Genomic DNA, 9,478 nt, shown 5'->3' with positions numbered 1-9,478 from the left:
GCTGATCATCTATCCAGAGGATAGATCATCAGTTTAAACAAAGTGCAGAACCCCTTTAAACAGAATTTCTTATTTTCTGTGATGTAATTTCCATGGGTGTGTCCAAGCAGCAACAGAGGCAGTGATAGGGGAGTCTCTATGTAACTGGATTGGTGGGAGGAGCTATAAACTGGCTGGGCATTGTTAGGGACATATCACGGTCGGCGTAGCTATCACATACATGACACAGAGGGAGGGAACGAGGAAGGCCCTGCCCAAGTGAGAGGGAAGATGGTGACCCCTGACTCACCTGGCGGCTGGCACCTGGCTGCCCTGACGTCCCTAGACGGGTTCCTCACCCGTACGCCGATCACGTGCCTAAAGCCCTGGCTTTCCCTGAGCTGAGCCCTAGGTAGTGAACAGGGCGATGGGAACACTAGTCCGCACCACTAACTCTAAGGGAAAACACCAAGGGGAGGACAGACAACACAGACTCAACATATATTCCCAGGTGGGCGACAACAGGAGACAACAATAAGCCAAACAGGGATCCAGAGGGTAGCACACAGGAACGACAACCAGGATTAACCACTCCAGTGGGTCAGTATAGATGTCCAGGCAGGAAGCTCTATAACTGGCAACTAGAGAAGTGTGAGGGGAGAATATAAGGAGGTAGGGAGTGGCAGACAAGAAACAGCTGAGGAGGAGAAGCTACGGATCCCTGAGAGAGACAAAAAGGATAGCAAGGCAAACACAGAAAACAATCATAAAGAAACACCGTGATCTTTAGATATAGAGCGCGCAGCCACCCGCTGCGACTTCCTAACCCCGGGTATAACGGAGTCAGACGTGGCTCTTGATACCCTCGTGAAAGTACCCCCCCTTTTACGAGGGGCCTCCGGACACTCAGGACCAGGTCTCTCCGGATGAGAGGCATGGAAAGTCTGAATTAACCTGTTGGCGTTTACCTCTGACGCTGGAACCCACATTCTTTCCTCGGGACCGTAACCCCTCCAATGCACCAGATACTGAAGAGAGCGGCGGACCCGACGAGAATCAACAATTCTGGCTATTTGAAACTCCAGATTACCATCCACAATAACCGGAGGAGGTGGCAGCGGCGATGGTTCTAGAGGTGGAACATACTTCTTGAGTAACGATTTATGGAAGACGTTATGGATCTTAAAAGTCTGAGGTAGCTCCAGGCGAAAAGCCACAGGGTTAATGACGGCTACTATTTTATAGGGACCAATGAACCTAGGACCCAGTTTCCAAGAAGGAACCTTCAACTTAATATTCCTAGTAGACAACCACACATAGTCATTCACTCCTAGGTCCGGACCTGGCGACCGTTTCTTATCGGCCATGCATTTATATTTACCACTCATCTTTTTCAAGTTAACTTGCACCTTCTGCCATACCGATGAAAGAGATGAAGAAAACCTTTCCTCTTCGGGAACCCCAGAAGACCCCCCCTCTTTGAAAGTACAAAATTGGGGCTTGCCAGTGGACTCCTGATAATGATTATTTATGGCAAACTCAGCTAACGGTAAATATGATGACCACAACTCTTGGTTTTCAGACACAAAACACCTTAAATATGTTTCTAGGTTTTGGTTGGTACGCTCAGTCTGTCCATTCGACTGAGGATGGAAAGCTGAGGAAAAGAACAAGTGAACCCCCAAACGGGAACAAAAAGCTTTCCAAAACTTAGAAATAAACTGGGTTCCCCGATTCGAAACTACATCGGAAGGGACCCCGTGAAGCTTCACGATTTCACTGATAAACACCTGAGCTAGAGTTTTAGCATTAGGAAGTGCGGGTAGCGCAATAAAGTGTACCATTTTGCTAAACCTGTCTACTACTACCAAGATAACTGTTTTACCCGCCGACAACGGTAAGTCAGTGATGAAATCCATTGACAGATGTGTCCATGGCCTATTGGGGATGAAAAGTGGCAATAAAGACCCTGCTGGACGTGTATGAGAGACTTTCGCGCGTGCACAAGTAGAACAAGTAGACACGAAATCCATTACATCCTGACGCAACCTTGGCCACCAAAAACGACGAGATAAAAGCTCCAAGGTTGCTTTACTACCCGGATGTCCAGCAAGTGCCGAATTATGATGTTCTTTTAATAATTCAAGACGCAGGTTTAACGGTACAAACAATTTCTCTGAGGGGCAAGAGGCCGGGGCGTCCCCCTGAGCCTCTAACACCTTTCCCTCTAGAACAGAGTGTACAGCAGAGACAACCACTCCTCTTTGTAAAATAGGTACCGGATCACAAACATTACCCCCTCCAGGGAAACTACGAGATAATGGGTCTGCCTTGGTATTTTTTGCCCCAGGACGATAGGTGATTACAAAGTTAAATCTGGTAAAGAATAGCGACCACCTAGCTTGTCTAGGGGTGAGACGCTTAGCCGATTCTAGGTACAGAAGGTTCTTGTGATCCGTAATCACCGTGACGGGGTGGATTGCTCCCTCTAAGAAGTGACGCCACTCTTCAAGCGCCAGTTTAATCGCCAACAGTTCCCTATTTCCAATATCATAATTCTTCTCCGCAGAAGATAATTTTTTGGAAAAGAAAGCGCAAGGACGCCATTTGCCAGGAGACGGACCCTGAGACAATACAGCTCCCACTCCCACCTCTGACGCATCTACCTCGACAATAAAAGGCTGGGAGACATCAGGTTGAATGAGAACAGGTGCCGATGTAAACCTCTCCTTTAGAGAGGAAAACGCATCTTTAGCGGCGTCAGACCATTTGGAAAAATCCGTCCCCTTCCTAGTCATGTCGGTAAGGGGTTTAACGATCACTGAATAATTTTTAATGAACTTTCTATAGAAATTAGCGAAACCCAAAAACCGTTGTAGGGCTTTGAGGTTCTCAGGAAGATCCCAATCTAAAATTGCCTGGACCTTCCCAGGATCCATGCGGAAACCTGAAGCAGATAATAGATATCCCAGGAACTGTAATTCCTGAACAGCGAAGACACATTTTTCAATTTTCGCATATAATTTATTCGTCCGTAGGACCTGCAGCACTTGCCTGACATGCACCTCATGTGTTTTCAGATCAGCCGAATAAATTAAGATATCATCTAGGTATATGACTACAAACCTGCCGATGAGATGACTAAAAATATCATTAACGAAATGTTGGAAGACAGCAGGGGCATTGGTCAGACCGAAAGGCATAACTAGATTTTCATAATGCCCCTCAGGGGTGTTAAAAGCTGTCTTCCACTCATCCCCTTCCCTGATACGAATCAGATTGTAGGCCCCCCTAAGATCAAGTTTGGAGAACCACTTAGCACCCGCAATCTGATTAAAAAGGTCAGGAATGAGAGGAAGAAGGTATGGGTCACGGATGGTTATCTGGTTTAACTCACGGAAATCTAAGCAAGGACGCAGGCCCCTATCTTTCTTTTTAACAAAGAAAAACCCTGCAGCCACGGGTGAAGAAGAGGGTCTGATGTGTCCCTTAGCCAGACTCTCGGAGATATAATCTTTCATGGCTTGTCTCTCGGGACCCGAAAGATTATACAACCTGGACTTGGGTAATTTTGCCCCGGGAATCAGGTTAACCGGGCAATCATAAGGACGATGAGGTGGTAGTTTCTGACAACCCTTTTCAGAAAAAACGTCCTCAAAGTCCGAAATAAATGTAGGTAGGGAAGCTATGGAGGCGATTAAGCAATTGTTATTTAAGCAATTCTCTCTGCAATGCTCACTCCACTCCAATATCTCCCTGGCCTGCCAATCCACCACTGGATTGTGCGCTACCAACCAGGGAAGACCCAATACCACCGGAGAGGGAAGGCCCTCCAGAACGTAACATGAAAGACACTCATTATGGTGGTCCCCTACCCGAAGGTGTAAATTACGAACAATGTGGGTGAGGTTTCTCTGAGACAGAGGAGCAGAATCTATAGCGAATACGGGAATAGGTCTCTGCAGCGTACAGAGAGACAAACCCATAGTGCGGGCAAAATGGGCATCAATCAAGTTTACCCCTGCTCCACTGTCTAGAAAAACAGAAATAGACTCCGTCTTAACACCAAAAACAATGACCGCTGGTAACACAAATTGAGATGTTCGTATGGAGGAAACGTATACCCCCCGGCTGACATCCTCCGCACAGCCCGGGGTTAGTAGTTTTCCGACGGTCTTTTGTTTTTGAGAAAGGAGGGACAGACATTAATGAAATGACCCCTCCCCCCACAGAAAAAACAAGCCCCCCCCCCCCTACGGCGAACCTCGGGAGGACGGACCTGACGAGAAGTTCCGCCTAGCTGCATAGGCTCATCTAAGTCAGTACAGGCTGACTGTTGCTTGGGAGAGGTAACCAATTGCTCCGGAATTTTCGATCTCTCCCTAAGACGTCTATCTATTCTGATAGAGAGGGACATAACAGCATCAAGGGAAAGGGGGGTCTCATACAGCGCCAGTGCATCCTTAACCCTTTCAGATAACCCAGAGCAGAACTGACTCCTGAGAGCCGGGTCGTTCCACTGAGTATCCGTAGCCCACCTACGGAACTCTGAGCAATATTCCTCTGCTGACCGATCTCCCTGTAGGAGTCTCCGTAACTTCGACTCAGCCAGGGCGACTCGGTCAGGGTCATCATATATGAGACCCAAAGCCCCAAAAAATCCCTCCACTGACCGAAGAGCCTGAGAACCAGGGGGTAACGAGAACGCCCAGGATTGCGGATCCCCCTGAAGCAGGGAAATGACAATCCCTACCCGCTGTTCTTCATGACCTGAGGAGTAAGGGCGCAACTTAAAATATAATTTGCAGGCCTCACGGAACGTCGCAAATTTGTCCCTTCCCCCAGAAAATCTGTCGGGAAGAGCAACCTTGGGTTCAGTGACAACCTGGTTACCCATAGCAACCGCTGGGGGTGCGGTCTGCTGCATTTGCTGCTGTTGTTGGAGAACAGACGCCTTCAATCCTGCCACCTCCAAAGACAGGCTTTGAAGCTGTTCTGCCAAGGCATCAATAGGATCCATATTGGATTCTAAGTAGAGAGAGAGAAAAAATAAAAAATAAAAACTTTTATTTATTTATTTTTTCTCAAAAAGTAAGGGCCAGCTATAATATCACGGTCGGCGTGGCTATCACATACGTGACACAGAGGGAGGGAACGAGGAAGGCCCTGCCCAAGTGAGAGGGAAGATGGTGACCCCTGACTCACCTGGCGGCTGGCACCTGGCTGCCCTGACGTCCCTAGACGGGTTCCTCACCCGTACGCCGATCACGTGCCTAAAGCCCTGGCTTTCCCTGAGCTGAGCCCTAGGTAGTGAACAGGGCGATGGGAACACTAGTCCGCACCACTAACTCTAAGGGAAAACACCAAGGGGAGGACAGACAACACAGACTCAACATATATTCCCAGGTGGGCGACAACAGGAGACAACAATAAGCCAAACAGGGATCCGGAGGGTAGCACACAGGAACGACAACCAGGATTAACCACTCCAGTGGGTCAGTATAGATGTCCAGGCAGGAAGCTCTATAACTGGCAACTAGAGAAGTGTGAGGGGAGAATATAAGGAGGTAGGGAGTGGCAGACAAGAAACAGCTGAGGAGGAGAAGCTACGGATCCCTGAGAGAGACAAAAAGGATAGCAAGGCAAACACAGAAAACAATCATAAAGAAACACCGTGATCTTTAGATATAGAGCGCGCAGCCACCCGCTGCGACTTCCTGACCCCGGGTATAACGGAGTCAGACGTGGCTCTTGATACCCTCGTGACAGGACAGTGCTGGAGCTGTGGCAGAGAATGAAGAAGTGCATCATGGGTTTGGTTGTATACAGCAACAGGAAGTGCTACATATAGGATGTACACAAACCAGAGTGATCAGTTTACATGGTGAAAATGATTTAGGAGAGTCAAAACTGGAAAAAAAAAGCATAGGAATATGTAGGTAAGGTAAGCAATTATATGAGCATATCTGTTAAACATCATAGTAATCCCAGGAACCCATTTAACAAAAAGATAACCATTGATACATCCATAACTACATAATTCACTGTGTTTCACTGTACACTTGTAATTATTCAAAAGCTGGGTTTGTGAATTTAGAGCAAAAAAAGGACTGAAAAATTGAATGACTTAAAATGCTATAGTCACCTTTAGATTTAGGTCATACCATTCAGTTACATGCCATGCACTGAATTCTGGTATCACAGGTAGCAAAGATGCTTAAAGTATTATTAGCGATCATAGCTGAAGAAATATTCCACAGTTCCATGTCTTTGTGAACAAAGTCCCTACAAGGGGCTTGATTGGGAAGGGATATGATGATTCACATCACATGGAGGGGAAGTCAGACATTAGAGGACAAAGGAGTAGCAGAGTGGAAGCAGAACTCCTTTACCTGAATTCGTTTTTTTACTCTACTTTACTTTTATGTTAATAAACACACACAAAAAATGTCATATTCAAGCCCCCACCAATACACAACAATTAGATAAGATTGTGACTAAGGAGTGTTTAACAATAATTTAGATTTATTTTCAAGGCAGGTTTTGGTTATTCCAATGGCGGTGAGCCATCAGTTTGTCAGTCATGAGCATCATGTAGGGCATGATGAAGGCTCCCTTCGGTGGATGTAGATATCCTTTCTAGTTCTTTATGGTTTGAGGCTGAGCTACAGTTGCAAGAAAAAGTATGTGAACCCTTTGGAATTTTATGGATTTCTGCACAAATTGGTCATAAAATGTGATCTGATCTTCATCTAAGTCACAACAATAGACAATCACAGTCTGCTTAAACTAATAACACATTAAGAATTAAATGTTACCATGTTTTTATTGAACACACCATGTAAACATTCACAGTGCAGGTGGAAAAAGTATGTGAACCCCTAGACTAATGACATCTCCAAGAGCTAATTGGAGTGAGGTGTCAGCCAACTGGAGTCCAATCAATGAGATGAGATTGGAGGTGTTGGTTACAGATGCCCTGCCCTTTAAAAAACACACACCAGTTCTGGGTTTGCTTTTCACAAGAAGCATTGCCTGATGTGAATGATGCCTAGCACAAAAGAGCTCTCAGAAGACCTACGATTTAGAATTGTTGACTTGCATAAAGCTGGAAAGGGTTATAAAAGTATCTCCAAAAGCCTTGCTGTTCATCAGTCCACGGTAAGACAAATTGTCTATAAATGGAGAAAGTTCAGCACTGCTGCTACTCTCCCTAGAAATTGCCATCCTGTAAAGATGACTGCAAGAGCACAGCGCAGACTGCGCCATGAGGTCAAGAAGAATCCTAGAGCGTCAGCTAAAGACTTACAAAAGTCTCTGGCATATGCTAACATCCCTGTTAGCGAATCTACGATATGTAAAACACTAAACAAGAATGGATTTCATGGAAGGATACGACAGAGCAAGCCACTGGTGTCCAAAAAAAACATTGCTGCACGTTTACAGTTTGCACAAGAGCACCTGAATGTTCCATAGCAGTACTGGCAAAATATTCTGTGGACAGATGAAACCAAAGTTGAGTTGTTTGGAAGAAACACACAACACTATGTATGGAGAAAAAGAGGCACAGCACACCAACATCAAAACCTCATCCCAACTGTGAAGTATGGTGGTGGGGGCTTCATGGTTTGGTGCTGCTTTGCTGTGTCAGGGCCTGGACGGATTGCTATCATCGAAGGAGAAATGAATTCCCAAGTTTATCAAGACATTTTGCAGGAGAACTTAAGGCCATCTGTCCACCAGCTAACGCTCAACAGAAGATGGGTGTTGCAACAGGACAATGACCCAAAGCATAGAAGTAAATCAACAACAGAATGGCTTAAACAGAAGAAAATACGCCTTCTGGAGTGGCCCAGTCAGAGACCTGACCTCAACCCAATTGAGATGCTGTGGCATGATCTCAAGAAAGCGATTCACACCAGACATCCCAAGAATATTGCTTAACTGAAACAGTTCTGTAAAGAGGAATGGTCAAGAATTACTCCTGACCGTTGTGCACGTCTGATCTGCAACTACAGGAAACGTTTGGTGGAAGTTATTGCTGCCAAAGGAGGTTCAAACAGTTATTAAATCCAAGGGTTCACATACTTTTTCCACCTGCACTGTGAATGTTTACATGGTGTGTTCAATAAAAACATGGTAACATTTAATTCTTTGTGTGTCATTAGTTTAAGCAGACTGTGATTGTCTATTGTTGTGACTTAGATGAAGGTCAGATCACATTTTATGACCAGTTTGTGCAGAAATCCATATCATTCCAAAGGGTTCACATACTTTTTCTTGCAACTGTATATGTTATCATAGCAATCAGTGCTAGCATGTTGTTAAAGGGAACCTGTCACCGGGATTTTGTGTATAGAGCTGAGGTCAGGGGTTGCTAGATGACCGCTAGCACATCAGCAATATCCAGTCCCCATAGCTCTGTGTGCTTTTATTGTGAAAAAAAAACGATTTGATACATATGCAAATTAACCTGTATGTGAGATGAGTCAGGGACAGGACTCATCTCAGGTTAATTTGCATATATATCAAATCGGGTTTTTTTTCCACAATAAAAGCACACAGAGCTATGGGGACTGGATATTGCTGATGTGCTAGTGGCCATCTAGCAACCCATGTCCTCAGCTCTATACCCAAAATCCCGGTGACAGGTTCCCTTTAAGAAAAAGCAGTCCTAAAAATGGCATTTTACTGAATACACAGTATATGTTGGAAAAGGTATCATAACTGCACCCTGTTTACAGATATGGTTTATTTTCCCTTTAAGGGAGATGATTTCTGTACAGTAGCACTAGCCAAAACCATTAACGTGTGGAGTGAAGTAGCCCAGTGTTTTAATAGAAACATCTGCCTTTGAATGCCGGCAGTAAACTCGGAGGCCACGTGTTCTGCTTTATTTAAGCTTACTGTAGCAGATTTAACTCCCTCAGAAGCTTTTTGTTACTGCCTATTGCTAAGCTTTCTTTCTTTCCCTGTGCTGGAGATGGAAATATGACTGGGATTCCTTATGGAGGGTAAGTGACCGGCCATCGTGACTTCATTCGGAAGTCTTCTTATTGAGAACTGCTTCAAGTGTTACTAAAGAAGAATGATGGATGGTGGAGATTATGTCTGAGATGGACCAGTTCCCTTAGGACTGGTCAACTGTGAATGGTTAGGAGCTCGTAAAGAATGGCTTATGTCACATAACTTCAGGATCCATTTTTTTTGGGGGGGAAAGGAAAACTGAAATTGTTAGCATGATATTTGTTTCTTAAGCATTTCTAATGTAAGCTAGTCGAGATGCGGGTTATGCAACCGTGCAGCACATCGTCTATTAACCATGAGTCAGTGTGTTTGCTTTCATTTGTGTCATCACCAAATCTGTGCAGCCCCTTCAAATCCTACTTACCGATTGTATTCTGTCTGGAATTGCATGTCCTTAGGACTATGGCTTTTAATGTTATCCATTTCTTATTGAGGTAAAAGTTAGGTTAGCTTGCGGTCTGGAAGTGAGATT

General features: G+C 45.1%; 1 protein-coding gene across 1 annotated transcript in view; it reads left to right on the top strand.

Moving 5' to 3' along the window:
* Positions 1-8,970: 8,970 nt before the first annotated feature.
* Positions 8,971-9,478, top strand: part of SYT6 (synaptotagmin 6) — a 653,770-nt gene continuing 653,262 nt past the window's right edge. The window contains exon 1 of the mRNA XM_040423920.1: positions 8,971-8,993. Within this exon, the coding sequence (XP_040279854.1) occupies positions 8,971-8,993 (23 nt within the window). The remainder of the gene's footprint in view (positions 8,994-9,478) is intronic.

Source organism: Bufo bufo, chromosome 3 (genome assembly GCF_905171765.1).
Source record: "Bufo bufo chromosome 3, aBufBuf1.1, whole genome shotgun sequence".
Taxonomy (NCBI): Eukaryota; Metazoa; Chordata; class Amphibia; order Anura; family Bufonidae; genus Bufo; species Bufo bufo.
The sequence above is the reverse complement of the archived record's forward strand: the minus strand, read 5'-3'. Positions and strand labels throughout refer to the sequence as shown.